This window comes from Anoplolepis gracilipes, chromosome 4 (genome assembly GCF_047496725.1).
Source record: "Anoplolepis gracilipes chromosome 4, ASM4749672v1, whole genome shotgun sequence".
NCBI lineage: Eukaryota > Metazoa > Arthropoda > Insecta > Hymenoptera > Formicidae > Anoplolepis > Anoplolepis gracilipes.
This window is the reverse complement of record NC_132973.1, coordinates 6,901,328-6,922,998: the sequence shown is the minus strand read 5'-3', so window position 1 is coordinate 6,922,998 and position 21,671 is coordinate 6,901,328. Positions and strand designations below refer to the sequence as shown.

The window sequence follows — 21,671 nt, the reverse complement described above, 5'->3', positions numbered from 1 at the left end:
AGTTCATACATTTTATACATATGTTTATACTTATATTTATTTAAGATATGCATAACACAAAATTACAATAAAGTATATATAATTGCATTGTTTATTCAATCATATTAGATTTTTGAAATTTATAAGTCTTTTTATTTTTATGTCAAACAAATATAATATCAATCTTTTTTTCAATAATAATATTAATTATATTTCCTAAATAAATTAATATCGATATTTAGTAGAATAATCTTTGGGTGAAACTACCAAACCTCGACCTTTCCTAGCACCTCGATACACAGTCTCAATAATATCAATCATTTCTTGTTTATCTTCTAATGTCCAATTAATTTTATTGTTGTTTCCAGTACCTAAATCTATCATAATGTGTTTGTTTCTAAAGAAAAACATTACTGTACATGGATCATAAAGTTCATACCTGTAAAAAATATTGTATTATGTCATATATCATGCTATATGTAATCATTATTTTTATCAATTACTATTGTTTTGTTTAGCATTGAGCAGCTAACTTAATTTCTCTTTAATTCTCTAATTCAGAAATTCATTAATCTAATTTTAATTAAGTCTATTAATCTAGAATGAATTTTATCATATAGATAAATTCATACATACATTTTATTAAAATCTGGTACTTTCGTAATGTCGACCAAGTAAATAACTGCGAAATTCTTAACCTTTTCTGCAATATTATAGAGCACTTCATCCATTTTCATACACATTGGATCCCAATCATGTCCAAAACGAATAACCTGTAAAAAATGTTATTTACAATTTTGGAAATTTTAACTTGAAATAATAATGCTGTCGCAGTTAATTCGAAATTGAAAGATTAAGTATCACATTGGAAAACTTACCACAACTCTATCTTCTTCCGATAGAATAGCTTGATCGACTTGATAGCCGTTTTCCAAATGCGATAGCATGTAAGACATTTTGAGATATATGTGTAAAATTCAAATATGCGTATAAAATATGAAATTCACTATTGCAAAATTATTTAATTTAGTTTTATATTCTACGCTTTGAAAAATCACAATAATACATATCGTATAAATAAAGAAAAAAAATTCTTTTCTTCTTCTTAACTGGATTATCACCCTGATCTTCAAAACATGATATATATATATATATATATATATATATCACAATCAACAATCCACGATTGCAGAGAAAGTATTCAACTGGACAATATCATCATGTGGACAATAATATTGACATTGCCCGTATGATTAGGCTTGGTTCCAATATTAATGTAACGAATATAAGGGTTATATTGCATCGATACGACAAACTTTCGTGGACTATATCCGATTGGTTATCGAATAGAGAATTTCTAGAGTACCAAAGTTTTCTTACAATAGCAGCCAATCGGTAGCTTAGTAAACGACAAATGACACATTAATCTTAAATAATAGGTTTGTTTTTTATTCCTGCACTTCTGAACTAGTGCAGTAAGTTAGAACGAGAAAAAGTATATTTGTTTCTTACTCTAACTTACTGCACTAGTTCAGAAGTGGATAAAAAAAACAAAATGTCAACCGTCAGTGCATGTGCGAATAACATTTGATATTTTTTTTTTACAAAAAAATTAGATTTTATGAAAATTATTTATTAAAATTGATTAAATATTATAAAATGGAGAACATACTTTTATATTTTTAGAAATATAATCAATTATAATGTACAGCATTAAATCATGACAAATTGTTTTGGTGATTGAGTAAATCTATGTATGCTTCTGCGATTAAATTTTCTTCATTTATGAACAGTGCCTTCATAAGATTACCAGCAATTTTCTCTGCAGTTTGCTGGTCACAATCTGGCATCTCATCATCTGATTGCATCATTACCTACATTAATACATTATATTATTAAAATTGTTTATCCTTGCTAGCAAAACTTTACAATGAAAAGACTTACAAACCTCTAATTCTATAAAATTGCCCAAATGATCAACATTATCAATATGTATTCGTGTTCGCTCGACAATAAATATATGTCTTGTCTTTTTAACAACCCCAAATACACCAATGGAACTTGACAAAATATTTTCAATTAAGTTTACATCATCTGTATTTATAAATGCTTTGTCATAAACAGATATTTTTAGTCCTTTTGTATCAGGTCGCTTGTAAGAAATTAATTCTGCAGTACCATTCTACAATCACAAAAGAAAAATTTATACAAAAATAATATAATGCGATAATTTTTAGGCATCTTAAAAAAAAGAAACATTCTTAAAATATAAATATGCCCAAGCCTATTATTTTGTTATAACATTTTGTAAAAAATATATTCCAATCATTGAAATATGCATTTTTATATACTGTTAATAAATATATTAAATAATAATCATTTTTACCTCAAATTTTCGTAATTTTAGTCTTGACTTTGTTGCATTAAAGAAGATGTCATGCTGTTTTATTATTCTTCCATCATTCCTACTTAGCTCTTTAGCTTTTGAAATAACTTGATCAATATTGTCAATTATTTTTGCTTTTATCTCAATGTTTTTCATCTTTAAAATTTTTCAATAGAAAATAACTTGACGTTTGACTTCTACATATAATTTAATAGATTAAACTTATATTTATCCTTTATAATTCAAAACGTCCACAGTTCTCAAACAGAATTTTATATTTTGTATCATGATATACGAATATCTAGATACGATATGTATCCTTTAATAGATACTCCTTTATCCCATCCCACGTAAGCGAAAGTATTATGATGTATACACGTTTCTTATTTCTTCGCTCTGATTGGTCAGTCGAAAGTCGAACGCTTCGAAGTGTCAAATGGAGCACGCCCGAAAAGACAACCGAGTAGTGGGAAAAATCACTTCGGTACCGGTATCTCTAGCATCCATCTGGCATCTGGCATCACTGTTGCAACGGAAAGAGGAAGGAGGAAGTGGACATTTTACGGATAGCAGGAACAGCTGGGGGCAGCGGCGCAGCTAAGCTAAGCTAAGCGGCAGCGACGACGGGCGAATGTCGGGCGAATTTCTCAGCGTGCGAAGGAGATGCGCGTGTCAGGAGACCGCGGGGAAATGAGTAAGGACGAGTCGGCCGATACGTGGGTCATGAGTCGCGCAAAATGAGGAAATTGTGTAACGTTACGGTGGAGGCCCGAACAACGGACTGCCTCGAAGTCACGAGACGTCTGCACAAGTAAGCGATAACAATGTGTGAGCCCGTCCATATTCTCTTCCTCCCTCTCTCTAGGTCTCTCTCGCGAAAGTATATATACATATAATAGTCTCTTCTGAGAATAATAATAGAGAATAATATTTCATCGCGCTTCGAGTGTAAGATATTTTCGTACCATCATCCTGGAAAAACGACAAAGATGACGAAGTAACCTTGGAAGTACATGAACCTAACCCACCGTCCTATACTCGCCATGCTTGTTTCTTATCATTCGCACGTTTCTCGAATCTTGTACATTTTGCGCCCTCTACTAAATACGATTAATCTATTCTGAATCGTTAAAATATCCAATTGTACATTTATGTACAATCTTCTCCAGCATTATGTAATAGATAAATATGTAGAAAGAAAAAAAATCACAGCTAAGCATGCTTCCTTAGTGACTTGTATATTATAAATATTATTAATTCTATAATAAAACAGTATACATTTTATTTGCAAGGAGTGTGACAGAGATTGTCAAGAAATTGGATGAACAGAAAAATCGTGCTCTAACAGTAAGCGATATATTTGTTCCATCGGGAGAAGTATTACGTGTGAAACTTAAAGATTACTGTGAGAGATTGATATTAAAAGATCCTGTTGGAAATGTGCATAAAATAGAGGAATTGCTGTGGAGGAAAGCGTTTTACGATGTTGTTTATGTAGCTAAAAAATTAAGAAAGGTAATAATGATATAATACAGTATTGTTTAGTATTGTACAGAGAATATATAAATATTGTACTTATTGATTTTGTAGAAGAATTTTTTCTAATTCACAATATTATGTTTCAGGGTAACATCTGGAATGATTCGGAAAAAGCATTATTGTCAGTTCATTTGGCGGTGGGTGTGGGTTATTATCATCATCTGATACTGAGGCTACAAGTAGAATATGATCTAGATCTTGTTGGTGTTGTTGATTTTGTATTCATTCAAAATGAAAGTGTTTCATCATACGTAAGTAAATATATAAAAAATATTGGTATGTATTTTTTTTAACATGGCAATATTATAGGCAATATTAGAGAATTATAAATTAAACAATATTAAAATTAAAATAATTATAATAGACAAGAACTAAGATGGGACAATTTAAAACTCATACCAAGGAAGTTAAACAGTGTGTTATGCGTTTGATTCATCGAAGCTTGGTATGCCTTGGAGACCTGACCAGGTACAAATTAGAATTAGATTCAAATTGGGATCCAATGATAGCAAACAGATATTATAAAATGGCTATAGCCATTGATCCAAATATTGGTATGCCTTACAATCAGCTTGGTACTATATCGGGCGGCAAAAATTATGGATTGGATGCAGTCTATTATTATATGAAAAGGTTGATATTAATAATAAATATTAATACTAGTAATAAACTAGTAATAAAATTTTTTATAACAATAATAATTATGATTATTTTGTAGTGTTTTATGTTCTGAGCCATTTGAAGGAGCAGAAGGAAATTTAAAGAGAACCATAATAACTTATTCTCTCTGTACAGATGAAAACAATTCTGTCCATCATTGTGTGACACGATTATTTTCTTTATTACGTTTATGGGATTATGAAAATCCAAATTCTGATAGAATAAATCAGGAATGTCAGGTGTGTAATGTGTACAAAATGGGATATTGTCTGCTGATAATTTTGTACAAACATTTTTCGATATTAAGTAATAGTATTTAATTTTTTTCTATAGGATCTTTTAACTGACATGGAAAACTGTTTAACAATGGAACAAATTGAGTCGAATAATGTAAATTGCCTTGAAAATATGGATAGTATAGAGACATATCTTCAAAATTGCAAGAACAGACCAACACTTTATTTAACAGACGACATGATATTTAAGATCGTGACAATATGCTTAATGTCAATTTCTAGATTAAAAAATAAAGAATCTAGCGAAGTGCAGGGTGTTGTTGCTATAACTTTAGCAATATTATCGCAATTACTGGAATATATAATAACGAGACTGCAAAACATTGTCATAGACGTGGCAGTGTCTGATACAGAAGCAACTATGAAAGTGGATATTTATTCTACGAAATTAAAGAATGCACAAGGAAGTCAAGGATCATTCGAGCAAGAAAACAATAGAGATTATATGAAAGGAGAAGATTTTACTTTGAACAATGACAATAATGCAATTAATTTAGATGAAACTAACAAAGCAAAGTTATCAGATAATAATACAATCGTGAACAAAACTCCTAAAAAGATTCGTGACAAATCGAAAAGTCTTCTCAGCAAATTGCGTAGACGAAAAAGGAGAGCTAGTTCCGATTCGGACACGAGCGATATAGAGCAATCAACGTTGGCATCGTCCAGCGACGAGATCAATTCGGACGTGTCCGAGACAGAAGATGATGCATTGAGCGAAGAAAATGCCGTATTATCGGACGATAATACTGACGACGAAGAATCATCGCCAGCAAATAATATTCAGACTACCGAAAATATAACGAAAAAAGAAATGAACGGTCATGTTAATGATGTCGCCGACAAAACGGATAATTGCAATGGAAGTGATCATTTAGTTAACGGCAAACAGCATACAACCGATCAGCAAACAGACTCAAAGACGATAAGTGATAAAGATTCCATAACGAATTCCAGCAGCGTCGTTACGATTACGACAAATGCGAGCTCGAGTAGCACTTTCGAGGAGGACAATCGTTTATGTGGTATGAACAATACTATCTGTTACGCGGCACAGTTGAAGAAGCAAAGCTTAAAGCCGGACGACATTTTAAATATATTACTCGACAAGGAGATGCTCATGTCTATCAAAATATGTTGTGATTGGTTACGAAGTAATCCAGACATTGTGAGGATATGTGCCAAGAGGACGTTGTTGAAGCGTTTTACAACCTTATTGAATTTGATCAATATAGACACCGAGACTCTCGTACGAAGGAGCGACGATTTTACAATTCTGTCGAACATGGAGAAATTTAAAGAGTATGTGAAAATGGTACCTCTACCAGAAGACATTGATCTCAGGGGACTGAATCTGCTGGAAGATGCTCACAAATCTCTCGATTGGCAGATACTGCGCAAATATAAAATGACTAAACGGGAAGAGACGCTTCTGAGAGCATTGAAATTGATCGAATTTGGACATCATCTCAGTTCCGTCGAGAATTCGGGTGTGCAATATGATCAGACTGAGCGATTATTCGTAGCAATGGATCCGTGTCCTTCGAATCCTCCAAAGGTTATCGGTTTGGACGAAAAGAATTTCGGGCCTGAACATTCGAAAGGGAAGCTCATGAGACACATGGGTAAATTGTGGCTAAAGGCCGAGGTTCGAGCTCTGGAAAGCCAGTTACGATCTCGATTGATGTCGCCGTATCTCGTACCCGATCACGAAGCATTAGCCAAACATACACCGGTCCTTAAGCGCTTGGTATACGCGAAGAAGTTTATAGTAGTGATTCCTGCAGTTGGTAAGTTTATTGTTGAAAAAAATGTAAGCAATGAAAAAAAATTAAACTTAGCGATACATTAGATACATCATTACTTATTGTTTGATGTTATTTGTATTTACAGTTGTTTCTGCTTTGGATGAAGTAAAACGCGTAAGCGCTCAGGCGAGAGAAGCGACTCGATGGTTGGAAACACAATTGAGACGTGGTTCAAGATTCTTGCGGGCGCAGAGGCCTCACGAGCGTTTAGCACTCCCATTGATAAAAGGCCCAAGACCAAAGGACAAGGAAGCATGGTTGTTCTTTCAGATAATAGAATGTTGTCATTATCTTACTCAGCAAGCAAAGGTTGGTTTCACAGGTGATGGAGAGGCACCAGTTGTAACTCTCCTGACTGGTTGTAATCTGGATGACAGAAAAGCTCTGACTTTTAGTCCCGATGGATTAGCAAAAAGTGCAGGTAACTATTCTTTCCGGTTTTCTCTTTTCCTTTTTTTATCTCCAGAATATATTGACTCACATTAATTGATTTAATTTATGTGTATGATATATAATTAAATCGATTATCTAATATCTATAAAATGAAACTTTTGTATCTTTTCAATATAAATATGTTCTTGCTGACTTCAATTTTCAATTATAATTGTCATTATTATATTACACTTACTACATAAAACTATCATCTTAAATTAAAAAGAGATTTGAAATCTATTCTTATGACAAAATACGACAATTGATTTGATCTATATTTACTTTATTTATTCTATATAGGCGTTAATCTAGAGCATATAGAATCGTTTCAAACAAAGTGGAAATCGACGAGTAAGAGTCACGGTTGAGCAAAAAAGTACGTGATCATCTGCTGTTATTCTCAGTCGATTCTCAGCCGATCGGAAGGCGAGTACGGCAACAGAGGGTTGGAAACCCGCGCATACAAAACGGAAAATTGACAGAATTGTACCGCTATAAAATCGGTGCCAATAGAATGTCCTTTTCCGTCACATGCAGGAAACTAAGTAATAAAACGACGTTTTTCTCTTTCTAACCATTCATATTGCCATTTATGTTTAAAGGAATTGTATTTTTAAGTAAACGTTTTTAAATAATTAAACAACAATATGTTCTCATCAGCCCTATTACCCGACTGGAGAATCGTAGCTGTTCACAGACGCGAATGCTATTGAAGAACAGGAAGCAATATATATTCATGTCTAAACAATCGAAAAGAATTGTCAAAACTTTGGATATTTACTCGAAATGTGTTAATTTGTAGATATGAAAAAAAGACGTGATCTTATATAGAGATTTGATCAGTCGTTAAACTATCAACAGGAATTTTCATTCAACACGCTTTCATAGCTCGTTTAATTATAAAAAAAAATATGCAAAAAGGAAAATGTTTATATATGATATAGATATATGTTTATACACGCAATACATTTTGAAATAATTTATTGTATTAGATATAAAAATAAGAAACTTACATTTATGTCTATGATATTTGTCAAAAAGCAAAATTATTTAATCGAAAATTCCATCAAATTATTAGATTGATAACAAAAATTTATTTCTTTTTTTTTTTTTTTAACATAGTTTTTATGTTAGATAATAATATCAGAAACACGACCAGACGAACGTTAAAAAAACTCCAAGATACTTTTCGAAGTACATAAATATATCAAACATGGATCATGGATGAGTCACGTGCGCTATTGTGTGCGTATATGTGTATACGTATAACTAGTCAGAATACACCACGTACTCTGTACGCGACATACGACGTTAACGCATATTATCATCTCGACGGCATCGAGCGCGCAGGCGCGGTCAGTGCTTTTACGTTGCGGTAGTGGCAGCGTGACATAACCTAGCGGTTGCGTTACTCGTCGTCGGTCGTCGGTTTGCGTGGTTCCACGGAGAGGTGCGATCGTGCGATCGGAATTTGGTCTCGCACGAAGACGGAATCGCGGTTTCCTTGCGTGACTCGCGCGACTCAACCGTCAAACGCCAACCGCGTGTTTGTCCATCGTTATGGCCGAACGCGAAACGACGCGATACATATTGGTGCATGTCGGTCCGGCCGCACAGTCCCTCTAGTTCCGTGGGCCCAGAGTCCCGCAGGTGAAAAAATTCGACGTAGTTCCTCGTCGCTGCGTCAGGCGCACCGGACGTTCGGATCGCGAGCGCGAGGGAGTGTCATCGCCGTCGGGCCTTAGGTGTCCGTAGCCAAGATATATTTACACGGTGCGCAATTCCGTGCTTGTGAGTCCGAGTGAGAAAGGCTGAAGGAAGGATAGAAAGAGACAAAGGGAGAGAGAGAGAGAGAGAGAGAGAGAGAGAGAGAGAGAGAGAACGAACGAGCGAGCGAGCGAGCGAGCGAGCGAGCGAGTGAGCGAACGTACGTACTGAGGATCGCGCGAGCGTCGAAAGTAACGAGTCATCTACCGATCCAAGATGGCAGAAGGCCAGCAGGAGGGTGGTCCAAAGAAGATCACCATCAACGTGAAAACACCAAAGGAGAAGCAAAGCGTGGAGATCGAGGAAAATGCAACGATAAAAGATGTAAGTGCGACGACGATGTCGATGACAAGCGTCGTTTTTGCCCATGCTATTCGACAGCGTACCGCTGCCCTCGTGGCGCATCGCTAAACATCATCAGCTGTCAAATGGATTGGGTTAGTTTGATACTTCATCTCTAATCTATTGGTTTTTTCTTTTTCTCCTCGACCGGTAGTTTAAGGAGGCGGTCTCGAAGAAGTTCAACGCTCAAGCCGATCAATTATGCCTAATCTTCGCCGGCAAGATCATGAAGGATCACGAGACCCTCAGTACGCACAACATCAAGGACGGCCTGGCGGTACATTTGGTGATCAAGGCACCGCGAACTGCCTCCACGCAGAATCAAGAATCGAACTCTACTTCGCGAGTACAGGGTAATAATAATCGTTGAGAATATTTAATCATATTTAAGTTTTATATGGAATGATATACGTTTATGTCGTAAAGAAATGCTTATGATAATATTAAAGATATTTGTAAATGTTTCATTGTAGCTGATGTTGGCGCTAGTCCATTTGGTTTGGGAGGTTTAGGTGGACTGATGGGATTAGAGTCCCTCGGCATGGGATCGGCTAATTTTATAGACCTACAGCAACGTATGCAACGGGAATTATTGTCAAATCCGGAAACCATGCGTCAAGTACTTGATAATCCCTTAGTTCAGAGTCTGATGAATGATCCAGAAAACATGCGCAATTTGGTTACCGCTAATCCTCAAATGCAAGAACTGATGCAACGTAATCCGGAAATCAGCCATATGCTAAACAATCCTGAACTTTTACGGTGAGCAACACATGATAACAAAGAATTAAAATCCAGAAAGTTAATTTGAATACAATACCCAAGTCACATATATTTCTATTTTACCTTTTTAATCATTTGATTTACAAATGTATGCATCGTGCATGTATTAAGTTTTTTTACTTTAAATCAAATATTTATTTATAAAAAAAATCAAATATTTTGACATCTATTTTGTATGTTAATATTGTTAAATTTTTCTCAGTTTTGCACATTCAATGTTTAATTTTCAATGCTTTTTATTTATATTATAATGTTATTATAATTATTATTTATAATTTTATATTATAATTATTGTTTATATTTTATATTAGATATAATTTATTTTATTTGTATTTTATTTATATTTTTAAGTTAATTACTGAATTAGTATTTTAAATTTTAAATTTAGAATATGTACTCGGTGCTATGCAATATTGCATAATGTTGCATATGAAAATTGTTTACCAGGCAAACGATGGAATTGGCGCGTAACCCGTCGATGCTGCAGGAATTGATGCGTTCACATGATCGAGCTCTATCTAATCTAGAAAGCATACCGGGTGGTTACAGCGCGTTACGTCGCATGTACCGCGATATACAAGAGCCGATGCTGGCGGCAGCGACGAATGGTCGTAATCCCTTTGCCGCTTTGGTGGAAAACAGTAATTCCTCCAATCAAGACGCGCAGAATCCACAACAGGGCCAAGAGAATCGAGATCCTCTACCAAATCCGTGGGGTCAGAGTCAGACTGACAGTACAGGACAGCAAGGTCAGAGCAGAGGTCTGTTAGACTCACCGGGGATGCAGAGTCTGACGGCGCAAATGATGGAGAATCCGCAGCTAATGCGAAACATGTTGAACGCTCCGTACACAAGATCTATGTTGGAGGCGATGGCGGCTGACCCAGCGATGGCCAGTCGGGTGATTGCAGCTACTCCTTTTTTCCGTGGCAATCCGCAGATGCAGGAACAAATGCGCGCCATGATGCCTGCCTTCATACATCAGATGCAAAGTCCGCAGATACAAAGCGTCGTAACTAATCCAGACGCCCTGGCCGCCATCATGCAGATTCAACAGGGAATGGAACAGCTGCGCACTGTCGCGCCCGAACTTGTGGAAAAGTAAATTTCTTCGTTCTCACTAATACCGCTAATTTCACGAATCAATGTGTTGACGCGTGATTATAAGTATACGTGTGTGCATGCATTTTAGTATGGGTCTCACGGTTCCACCTGCGACCACAACACCGAACACAAGTGGCACGAACCCCAGTGTACCGACCAGTCAATCGTCGGACACCAATCAACAGGATGCGTTTTCTCAGTTTATGGCACGTATGGTAAGAATTATTTATTTCATTTAAAATTTATATAATTTAATATTATATTAACTTGGTATACACATACTCAACTTTTAGACTTATCTATAATTTAATGTTTCTCGAAAAATAAGGAGAATATCTTAGAATAATATCCTTTTTAAAACATAATACAATTAAAGAATTTGTAAAGATGTGTGTGCAACGTAATTCTTTTAATAAAGTCAATATCATATTAATAAACTCATAGTAAGAATCTAAAATGATATATTATATATATATATATATATTATAATATGTTATTAAAGCATTTTATAATTAAAATCATTTTCCATATTTGTTTGATTAGATAATAATCAGCTTTACATTCCTTATAACATTACATATATTTGTGTAGTAAATATCATATTATATTGTGCTAGGTATCTGCAATGGCATTAAACCAAGGTGTAGAAGTTGATGGTCAACCTGTACCTCCACCAGAGGAACGTTACAGAGCACAACTAGAGCAACTTACAGCTATGGGTTTTCTTAATAGAGATGCTAATTTACAAGGTTAGAGTTAACATAGATTTTCTTAAATCTTTATATATATAAATATTTGCATATTATGATAATTGATATAACAATAATATTAAAGTTATATTTGCTTGTTTTCATTTTAATAATGAAAAAAAACAAATAATTGTTATTTCGTCAATATAATATTTTAGATTTCGGATATTAAGTTTGTTTACATAAAATAGTTATCTTCACACTTTTATTACGTAAATTAAATAATGTTTTAATTTTACAATTTAATATATAGCACATTATAACACATTTAATATTGAAAATACATTATATCTCTATTTTTTCAGCGTTAATTGCCACATTCGGAGACATAAATGCCGCCGTTGAGAGACTACTCTCTAATGGACAATTATCCATGAGCTAACCACCAATCTGCAATACTGTTATTCCAATATTACCTTTAATTTTGTCCTTATTTATCTCCTACGATAAATGTAGGAGATATATAAGGTAACTGGCTGTCGAAAATTATAAACTTATATCCCCTCCTCTTCCTTCTCTCCCCTTTTCTCAATTCTGACGGAATACACGCTACTCACTTGTTCAATTTGCAGTTTTTCTTATTTAGATTTGTCTGTGTTTTAGACGGATAGAAAAATGTCGATGGTACGGCCATTACTATTGTCATTTCACACAATTAGTTGTTCACTTTTCTGAATCATTGTTCTTGGTCTATGTATCCTCTTCGATGTACTCTAGGTATAGTCGATTTCTTATATTCTAAGATTATTGAAAGAGATATCCCTCTATTCTGGAATCAATATACTTATTCCGGATATATGAATAATAATACATTTAAAATAAAAAAAATATTGTGCATATAATTTTTCATTTCCTTTTTCATACATGTAGTCACATGGCAAATATAAGTGATAAAATAGCAATGCAAAAGAAGTTAATTTAGACGAAAACAGCTGATAAAAAGAAAGTCTAGAATAGAGGATCTTAGAATAGAAAAAATTGGCTGCAGCTTCGTTGATGTCATTTTTTCCGTAAATTTCTTTACAAAGGTATCTACGAGCAAAATTATAAGTAGAATTATAATATGATCATGTTCACAGCTGCATTCATTCCTGCATATAACTTTGTGACTATTTCTTAGAAACATGAACAGAAAACCCCTGCGTGGAAAATGTAGATTGCCGCTATTTAACAAACTCGCTTTCTCGGCTTTATCAATCGATCAAGAGTGTATTCCTTTTGCTTTCAAATATCCTGATACTTGTAATCATGTAGCGAAACTATGTTATTTGTACGTTCCAAATAAAAACAATATGAACGAATATTGGAATCAACTGGAATGAACGTAATGCTTTTTGCACGGATTTCTTAATTATTTTATATATTGTACATATATAAACAAGACATACCTTGGAGTATTGACGAGATTCGCGCGTTATACTCGAAGAGCACGGTTTGACGATTCGTTCTATAATACGTTTTCCATGTAAGTTTTATAGATATCGTACATATATCAAGAGGTATAAACAACAGCTTTCTTTAACTCATGTACTGGTGTGCACTGTCTCTTTGTTGGTTTAATCCGATCATAGCATAAAAACTACTATAATTAAGCGTTATATGTCTTGTAATACAAATTTAGAAATTTGTAGCGTGATAATTGAGAAACATACGGTATATAGATTGTTTATAGAGGAATACGCGCGATAAAGATCGAACACACAAGATTACATATGTAAAGTGTGTGTGAACTCGGAAAACAACACTCTTAATCGTCGGTTAGTTCTAAAATATAAGGATAAAAAGAAAAAAAAGATGTATGTTGTAAATTATCTTTATTGGAGGAGAGAAGAACAGTTATATAATTTTAATATTTTTGATTGATGTATTGATTATGATAAATATCCATTGCGCATTATATTATCTTTTATGTGTATTCATTATAACTTCACTGAAAGACAAAACATTTCTGCTGTAAAAGCGATTATATATTACGAAATAAAGTTATGGTTGATTCTTATTCACTGATACAACGCTATCGGACAATCCCGTAGCATAATATAATTATATATTATATCTTGCAACAAAATTCGATTTTTTATAAGTGTATTTAAATCAATTTTGTATTATTATTATTATATTTAATTCCATATACGATTTTCTAATTTCACGTATGTATATGTGTATGTGTGTGCGTGAAAAATATCAATTTTATTACATATATCATTTTCTATACGATCAAGAAATATTTCTGCGCAATGGCTCTGCTTTCTTTTGGTACGCGGTTGAGCAATTTCCCCCTCTCCCTTCTACCGTCGCTCGCGGCGCATAGGCAAGCAGTGCGGCTGCGCGGATCGCGCGCCGCAGTCGGGTAGTCGGTTCAGCGAAAAGTCAGTCGCAGTTAGTCGGTATTTGGCGCACGGCCGGTCGGTTGAGTCCGCGTGAAATCGTGTAGCGGGACGCGAGCGCCGGCTCCGAAACAGCATCTGCCGCTCTCACGAGTGAGTTTCGGTTGACATTTCGCCCCGTGAGAAACCCGTTGGCGAATCTGCGCGCGTGTGTGCGGTCGGTATGCGGGTAGCCACTGGTTGCTCGTTGGTGGTTGGTTCGGGGCATCCTCTCTCACGTGCGTACGTGTGCGCGCGCAACTCGGCGTGTGCGTGGATACGGTCGTGTGTGTGGGTTTGAAAATTTGAAAAGCGTCGTGCGCGAGTGCAGGTGCCGCGGGAGGAAAAAAGAGGAGAGAATTGCTCGTCCCTCTCTCTCTCTCCCGTCCTCGTCTCATCACCGATAATCTTTCCTTTCTCCGGAAAAGGGATTCACGTGGCGGAGGGACGTGATCGCCTGTCGATCGTCCTATTACTATTCGTCGTTGTCGGCGATATAACCCGCAGCGGAATGTGGCACGAGGTGAGTTAGCTGCCCGCCCGGTTTCGCTCCGTCCGATCAGGGACGGGGACGGAGTTCGAGGAGCGAGCTACTCCTTCGATGTTTCTCCTTTTCTTTATCTCTCTATGTCTCTTTAAAATCACTCTTTCTTCAGAGAGCGTACGTTTTCAATTCCTTTCGTTAAATTGCCGCGGATAGACTCGAAGCTTTGAGGGGACGCGCGGAAACCTCTCTCTTTCTATCTCTCTCTTTCTCTCTCATTTGCTAGCTCGCTCGCTCACTCGCTCTTCGTTCGACGGCGAGCTTCACTCTTCACTCGACATACCAAACCGGTATATATAATTTCGGTGAAGCCATATTTCTGTATTACAGATGCACACATATACATACACACACAAGCACACACACACACACACACCACACACACACACACACACACACACATATATATATATATACATGCAAAAATAAATTTTTTAGGTCTTATTTATTAGTCGCATTTAGTTATAAGTTTTCTATATTTATTAGATTATATTGAAAATGTCACTTGCGTCCCCGTACGAGATATGATAAAAATGTTCCGTTAGTGCGTGCGCGCGTACTTTTATGTGGACAGTAAAGCCGGTTTCTCTCTCTGCGTCGATTGATTTTAATAGGAAATTTATTAACGGACGAATTCCTTTAATGAATTCACTCAAATGACATTGACATAGCCATGGCATTCACACGAAACATTCAGTAGCAATCTGTTTGATTTATCTAAATTTGAGAAAGATGAATTAATTATCCCGATTAATATATATTATACGTTTTTGCAAGCTTTGATTATTTATAAAATATATCGCAAGTAATTTATATTCATTTACTTAATTTGCTTACGTACACGATCACTTTAGAACAGTATTAGAGAATTAAAATTTTCTATTAACGAACCTATATTCTATTACATCTTTTTTTCATATTAAAGAACTAAAAAAGAACTGTATAGAAAAAAATACCTTTTTCTCTTTTACTGCCAACTAATTATTAAGCTTGACTTTGATTAAATATGAAGATAAAATAAGGTATCTAAATTCTATTTTATATCAGCAATGATTAAGTTGCATAAAATAAATGATTCAGTTTAAAAGACAGTAAAATAGATTTCTTATTTTGGAAAATTTGTTAAATTATCGAGCTGCTCCGTAAAATCTAATCACCAATTTTTCTTGCAATTTGACATATAAATAAAAATTGTAGTAACTTAAATTTCTTATAATATTTTTTAGTTGATAGTATTTGCGATTATACAGATGAAACAATAGTTGCAGAAAGATGAGAGAAAGTTCCTTTCATATTACAAATTATAGTGAATGTCCTAGGATTAAATCTGTCTTTCTCTTCTCATTCTTTCTGTCTCTCTCTCTCTCTCTCTCTCTCTCTCTCTCTCTCTCTCTCTCACACACACACACACACACGCTACTTTTATCAATTATATGTCATTACAATCCAAATTAAAAAGTTAACTCAATTCTTTTAATTATAGTTAATAAACTCTGTTTTCTCAATTTGTACCGCAATATGAATTGCCATATCGCGATCTATGAACTTAGAGTAGAATCACCAGAGATAACTGCGTTCTTGGCTGCATATAACTTGCAAAAAACGTAATAATTGGGTCACGAACGAGATTAGTGCATTGCGTCATTGTCGTAAAAGTTTGCGCGTGCTATATCTGACGTTTTATATCCACCATACCGAACATTGCTTACGCGACCTATTTCTCTCTCTCTCTCTCTCTCTCTTTCGATTGAGCAAACACGCGTACGTCCGTTATATGTATGTGTGTCCCTACACCATTATTATTATCAGATAAACAGATAGACGTTTCGTTTATTCTAAAAGAAACTACGTTCTAAGAATACCACGAATACGACGCATCGTAAAATCAATCTCGAGGCGAAAATTATTTTGTCGTATATTCGTCGAACATTCCGCGAATTTTGATTACATCGATCTTAAATCGTAGTGAAACGAACGCCGTTGTCGGTCGTAGATCGAGCCCCTGATGACGAAGGTTTAATACGAAGGTTGCGGCAAAGGCACTCCTTAGTTCTGGCTCAAGGTCGGATTATTTAAGAATGCCCAAAGCACACCGACGAGTTTTGTTACGGTTGTCGTTTACGGAGAACAGATAAAGCTGGAAAATAGCGAAAAGCGAGTCGTACGTGCCTTGACGTTCTTTCGCTTGTCGACGCTTGTTCATTTGCCGTCGTCGACAATGACGTGCCGCTCTGCTCGTTTAATCACGATAAAAGATCCGTAGATTCGCAGCAGCAGGTGCATTGTACCAACACGGGAGGAATGCGTTCCCGAAGGCATTTCAGACTTTTTATTTCTTCTTCTCCTTTGATATAGATACATGTCCATTTTTCTTTAGGACATTTGTGACATGACTCATACTTTTCTTCACGCTTTTCCCTATTTCTTTTTTTTTTTTTCCGTATTGCTTTAGTTTTTTACTGCGTGGAAAAAATTAATAGAATAATTTTGTTATTAAAAAAATATTTAATCAACAAAAATATCTTTGAACGCTATTCACTTCTTGGAACTGTCGCATCAAAGATAATCCTTTTGAAAGCCTTCATTTTTTTTCTCTCGAAGCTTTAACAATACTTGGATAGTATTATCGCAATTTCTGTTTCTCGCGTGCATCAAGATGATGATCCCTCTCGTTGTAAGTACATGCTGTAACACGATATCTCATTCCCAAGCTTCGTGTCAATCATGTCGCGAAAATATTAAGCGAGAAGGAGACCCATTCGTATCTTGTTCTCTATCGCGATCCGATTTGTATGGGCACTCAGATATTTTTTTTAATTTTTTCTCCATTCTCTTGGAAATCCGAGACGCGCGCATTTCGGTTTTAATACCCGAGGTGTGCTCTCTCTCGTGTCTCTCCCTCATCCTGTGAAACGTCAGAGATTTGCGCCCGCAAAGTGGCAGCGTGTGGCATGCGTATTCATGCGTTAACCGCAAAGACTCTTCTCTTTCTTAGCTGGCAGTATCGACGGTCTCTCGGCGACGATAATTCTTCTTCTCGTGTAAATCACATATTAACACACTCGGCAAGTAAAATCGCGTTTACGTGTGAAAGGAACAAGAGTTGTTACGTGTAATTGTCAACGATTACAATCGAGATTTTGTGCAGTTCTTCTGTCTGAAGAAATGTCTTTGCGGACAAACAAATGCAAATTTTCTAATGTAAACATAGCATTAGTCTATAATATCAGTACTTAAATAATAAAAAAAGTTGTAATAAATATCATCTCATTCGATATTTTTTTTTTCTAAGATTCAAATATACTATATTGGTTCTATTTTAAAAACTTTCAGTATAGTATCTCTATATCTCTACTTTGTCAGCTTTAGTGTTTATCAGAATTTACCACATAAATTTCGTGTTCCCTGCTATCTTTTTAACGACAGGGATATTTGTGTTCGTCGTAACATACTTTAAACGATGGCGTGAGGCCAAATTGCGCGCGGTTTTAAGCTGCACCATGGAATTATCCTCTCGGCGTGTGCGGTCGCACGGTATGTCGTTTTGCAATTTTCTCTCCTTTCCCACAATTCTTCCTTGCATTCTCTCTTAACTTTACCTGATCCTGACTGGCGCGCTCTCCTCCCTACTTTCTCATCTTTCGAAGCAATCGCATTGTTCGAGAACAGAATCACGAATCTTCTCTACAAGATATAGATAGTCATATTTATTGTACGTGCTACTAGCACATATAATTAAATTGTCGCTATTTACATTATAATTTACAAAAAAAAAATCGATTAAATTTTGATTTAAAAAATTGGATTAATAATATATCATAATAATATATTATATAAGAAGTATTCACCCTTCGTGAATCTTACTTTTTGTATACAGAATGATAAGGAGAAGAAAAGTTCTTCGTATTTATATTTTGTGTCAAAATGATTCGCAATTTCGCGGAAATTCCTTTATTTTCAATTAATTTAATTAATGTTCATTGAGGAAATGTCAATTCTAATTTAATCATTAGTGGTTAATGATGATTAGAAGAATATCTGATGATTTTTTTGAACACTTCTCTATAATTTCCATCAATCTTCTAAGGTTGTCAATACTTGTCCGTTTCTAACTACCTTGTATCCTCAAATACCTCGATTTGAAAGCTTCTCGTTTCGTGCTAAGGAATGACGTGCCATTCATTCGCCGCGTAGTCTATCAGACCCTAGCATACCTATCTCTCCACCTGTTTTCTCCGGAGCAACGCGATCCTCCGACAGGTAAAACACAACGAACCCGGGTTCGCTCTTCGCTCCATGCGATTCCACGAAACAGCGGCGGCTAGAGCAAAACGGTCGGTTCGCACGAAGAAGTAAAAAACGAGGAAGAAAAACAGAAGGAGAAGAGCCGAGGATCTCGTCATCGCAGAGTGACTCTCTGTAAATGATTGAGAGAGCGCCCGTCGAGCATTTCTTGTGCCATAAAGCAAGCAAGAGCGATCGCGGCCATCATCGCGGGGCAGAGAGGCGAAAAAGGCAGAGAGAAGCCGGCCATAGATAGGGAAGACAGAGAAAGTCAAGCAGGCAGAGAGACGGCCCGGCATCGAGACGAAACAGGAAGAGAGGCAGGGGACTGGAGAGAGGGAGGAGGGGGGGGGACCGATGGGGCCCTAGCTGCGTCCATTCAGCAGGCACCTGCCTCGTTAAATTCAGTGGGCCCGGACACATATGTGTAGGGGCCCTGTTCTCGTATCGATCTGGATTTGAGGGGTAAAGCAAAGAGTGCCGAATACACAGGGCGAGAGGGTTACACGAGAGTACGCTGTAAATAAAGAAATGAAGAAGAGAAAGGGGGAAAGGAGCATTATGGTGAGAAGAAGGGGATCGAACCGCAGCCGCGACGAAGAAAGAAGAAGAAGGAAGAGAGGAAGGAGGCCCCTTCGTGTGTAGGTACATCTTTCTTACATCACTGCACTCTCGCATCGTTCCCCTAACCGTAGCAGCGGTTCAATGGAAGAAAAAAGGAGAGATATCACGCCGATAGCATAACTCTCTCTCTCTCTCTCTCTCTCTCTTTCTCGTCCCTCCAACTTCCCTTTCTCACCCTCGTTGTCTTGCACCTTTATAGGGGCCTCTCGCGCTTGTTACTCGAATACTCTCCTCTCGTGATCCATGTGTGTGTGTGTGTGTGTGTGTGGAGCCTCTTTTCTCCCTTGCATTCTCCTCCTGCCTCCTGTCTCTCTTTCTCTCTGCTCTGCTTGTCGCCTTCTACATCACCCTTTCTATTCTTGCATCCCTCTATCCTTTCTCTGTATCCCTCTCTTCCTTCGAGGTTGCAAGCATGCGAGTCAACTGTACCTTGCAACTGTTATCTAGGCAACGACCTTGCCTTCTCTATCTCTGTTTCGAACTCTCTCTCTCTCTCTCTCTCTCTGTCTCTTTCGTTTCTCTCCCTCTGTCTTTTTCCTCGCTCCCTCTCTGTTTCTCTTCCTTGCCCTCTTACCGCCGTGTCGAGACCCGACTCCACGACCGGGTCCTGGTATACGTGCGTACGTACACTGGCGCGAGGCGCAAGTTCATCGGTCCGCGGTCGGAAAATCATTGACCTTGCTGCAGATCTAGCCGCAGTAGATGATACCTCTCCGGTGCCCATTTACGCCGATTGTATCCGTTACGTGGAGAAACAGAAACAGCCGCAAGCTTCTGCTCTACGCGGGAACATCGATTCATTCCGTAATGCTTCATGATCCGATATCGAACAATCGTCCACGGTCGAACGGATCGGAGCTCTAATTGTCTTGGCAACACGCAGTGTGTAACAAAACCGTCGGATATTAAAAATAATATCATTTTTCTATGGATTTTGCTTTCGCATTATAATGTTATAACGATGCATCTTCCGGGAATTACACTTATTATGCAATCATTAGGAAATCATTAATGCGATTTCACAAGACTTGCACTCACGGAATGGCATGAGAATAGATTTGATATTCTTAAGTCGACAAAAAGGAGGTTGTAATAAAAACACAAAGCTCATATAAATATGTTGTCTAAGGAAAAAGTCGTTAACCAACAGCAGTAGATAATGAGAAAATAATTTGAATATTTGCAAACGATATACATATCATCAGATCACATATAAACAAATCGAACAATGTTAAAATTACGTATAAAAAGAATTAATTTATCTTATAATTATCGGCTTAATTGAACGGATCTTGAAATAATTTAGAGAATAGGTGTTAGATTACATTAATTATCCGATAATGAAAGAATCTGAAAATACATTTGCAAATCGTGACACATATTGTATTAAGACGATGTAATAGTCGATCGATATAAATGGAATAAGAATATATATATATATATATATATATATATATATATATATATATATATATATATTTATGTGTATATATGCATTATTCACCTTTGAAGGATCTATTCATCCCGTAAATATCAATCGCGATGCGGACGCGAGAGAGCAGCCGATCGTCGGCCACGAACGTCGACGGGAAATAAGAAGGAAAACGATGCTGCGACCGCAACGAAAGACGACGAAGTTGTGAAATTGGATAAGAGCGGTGAGCACATAGGACTTCGCTGGCGTAGCCAGAGAAACCTCACACATACACGTAATCCCATAATAATTTCGCTGACTGCACTGTAAGCGCTGAAATAACATCTCGCAGAGCCTGCAAATGGAAAAAGAAACACGGATAAAATAATTAATCTCTTAAATTAAAGTGTTTATTTCATCTCCCTGCGGTATTATAAAAAGATATGTAGTATTTTTCACAGTATGTGAAATTGATTGTTAATTCATTGTTTCATAAAAATTATGACATCTTTAAAAAATATAATAATTATTTCGTTTAAAAAAAAAAATTCTATTTAAATATTTATTAAAATTATTAAAATATCTAGAATTCAC

General features: G+C 36.2%; 5 protein-coding genes across 8 annotated transcripts in view; 3 read left to right on the top strand and 2 right to left on the bottom strand.

Annotated features, from left to right (window-relative positions):
- Window positions 1-19: 19 nt before the first annotated feature.
- On the bottom strand, window positions 20-1,223 carry Dim1 (thioredoxin-like protein Dim1). The gene is made up of 3 exons (XM_072890308.1): window positions 858-1,223; window positions 616-752; window positions 20-418 (listed from the first exon to the last, which is right to left on the bottom strand). The coding sequence occupies exons 1-3, from the start codon at window positions 933-935 to the stop codon at window positions 205-207; spliced, it is 429 nt and encodes a 142-aa protein (XP_072746409.1). The 5' UTR covers window positions 936-1,223; the 3' UTR covers window positions 20-204.
- A 368-nt stretch (window positions 1,224-1,591) lies between these two features.
- Window positions 1,592-2,651, bottom strand: LOC140665356 (uncharacterized). Its single transcript, XM_072891363.1, has 3 exons — window positions 2,366-2,651; window positions 1,928-2,161; window positions 1,592-1,853 (listed from the first exon to the last, which is right to left on the bottom strand). Exons 1-3 carry the CDS (start codon window positions 2,519-2,521, stop codon window positions 1,698-1,700), a joined length of 546 nt encoding a protein of 181 aa, XP_072747464.1. The 5' UTR covers window positions 2,522-2,651; the 3' UTR covers window positions 1,592-1,697.
- Window positions 2,652-2,883: 232 nt separating this feature from the next.
- Smg5 (Smg5 nonsense mediated mRNA decay factor) lies at window positions 2,884-7,746 on the top strand. The gene is made up of 8 exons (XM_072891357.1): window positions 2,884-3,176; window positions 3,658-3,880; window positions 3,991-4,155; window positions 4,269-4,537; window positions 4,623-4,803; window positions 4,898-6,650; window positions 6,754-7,089; window positions 7,401-7,746. Exons 1-8 carry the CDS (start codon window positions 3,103-3,105, stop codon window positions 7,466-7,468), a joined length of 3,069 nt encoding a protein of 1,022 aa, XP_072747458.1. The 5' UTR covers window positions 2,884-3,102; the 3' UTR covers window positions 7,469-7,746.
- Window positions 7,747-8,548: 802 nt separating this feature from the next.
- Window positions 8,549-13,164, top strand: Ubqn (ubiquilin). Its single transcript, XM_072891362.1, has 7 exons — window positions 8,549-9,191; window positions 9,364-9,562; window positions 9,683-9,971; window positions 10,440-11,093; window positions 11,185-11,311; window positions 11,713-11,845; window positions 12,151-13,164. The coding sequence occupies exons 1-7, from the start codon at window positions 9,084-9,086 to the stop codon at window positions 12,225-12,227; spliced, it is 1,587 nt and encodes a 528-aa protein (XP_072747463.1). The 5' UTR covers window positions 8,549-9,083; the 3' UTR covers window positions 12,228-13,164.
- An 811-nt stretch (window positions 13,165-13,975) lies between these two features.
- Window positions 13,976-21,671, top strand: part of LOC140665353 (uncharacterized) — a 32,564-nt gene continuing 24,868 nt past the window's right edge. The window contains exons 1-2 of one of the 4 annotated variants that reach the window (XM_072891359.1): window positions 13,976-14,734; window positions 21,176-21,321. The gene's annotated coding sequence lies outside the window, so the exon portion shown is untranslated. Of the gene's footprint in view, window positions 14,735-18,605; window positions 19,685-21,175; window positions 21,322-21,671 lie in introns of those variants that run through there. The other 3 variants (XM_072891358.1, XM_072891361.1, XM_072891360.1) reach the window with 3 other exon arrangements.

Coding starts and splice junctions, on each gene's coding strand:
- Ubqn (XM_072891362.1), top strand. CDS start 9,084: ATGGCAGAAGGCCAGCAGGAGGGTGGTCCAAAGAAGATCACCATCAAC. Junction 9,192..9,363: donor AAAATGCAACGATAAAAGAT/GTAAGTGCGACG, acceptor CTCGACCGGTAG/TTTAAGGAGGCGGTCTCGAA. Junction 9,563..9,682: donor CTCTACTTCGCGAGTACAGG/GTAATAATAATC, acceptor GTTTCATTGTAG/CTGATGTTGGCGCTAGTCCA.
- Smg5 (XM_072891357.1), top strand. CDS start 3,103: ATGAGGAAATTGTGTAACGTTACGGTGGAGGCCCGAACAACGGACTGC. Junction 4,804..4,897: donor GAATAAATCAGGAATGTCAG/GTGTGTAATGTG, acceptor TTTTTTCTATAG/GATCTTTTAACTGACATGGA. Junction 7,090..7,400: donor TGGATTAGCAAAAAGTGCAG/GTAACTATTCTT, acceptor TATTCTATATAG/GCGTTAATCTAGAGCATATA.
- Dim1 (XM_072890308.1), bottom strand. CDS start 935: ATGTCTTACATGCTATCGCATTTGGAAAACGGCTATCAAGTCGATCAA. Junction 753..857: donor CGGAAGAAGATAGAGTTGTG/GTAAGTTTTCCA, acceptor CATTTTTTACAG/GTTATTCGTTTTGGACATGA. Junction 419..615: donor GTACCAGATTTTAATAAAAT/GTATGTATGAAT, acceptor TATTTTTTACAG/GTATGAACTTTATGATCCAT.
- LOC140665356 (XM_072891363.1), bottom strand. CDS start 2,521: ATGAAAAACATTGAGATAAAAGCAAAAATAATTGACAATATTGATCAA. Junction 2,162..2,365: donor TAAAATTACGAAAATTTGAG/GTAAAAATGATT, acceptor TTGTGATTGTAG/AATGGTACTGCAGAATTAAT. Junction 1,854..1,927: donor GCAATTTTATAGAATTAGAG/GTTTGTAAGTCT, acceptor GTATTAATGTAG/GTAATGATGCAATCAGATGA.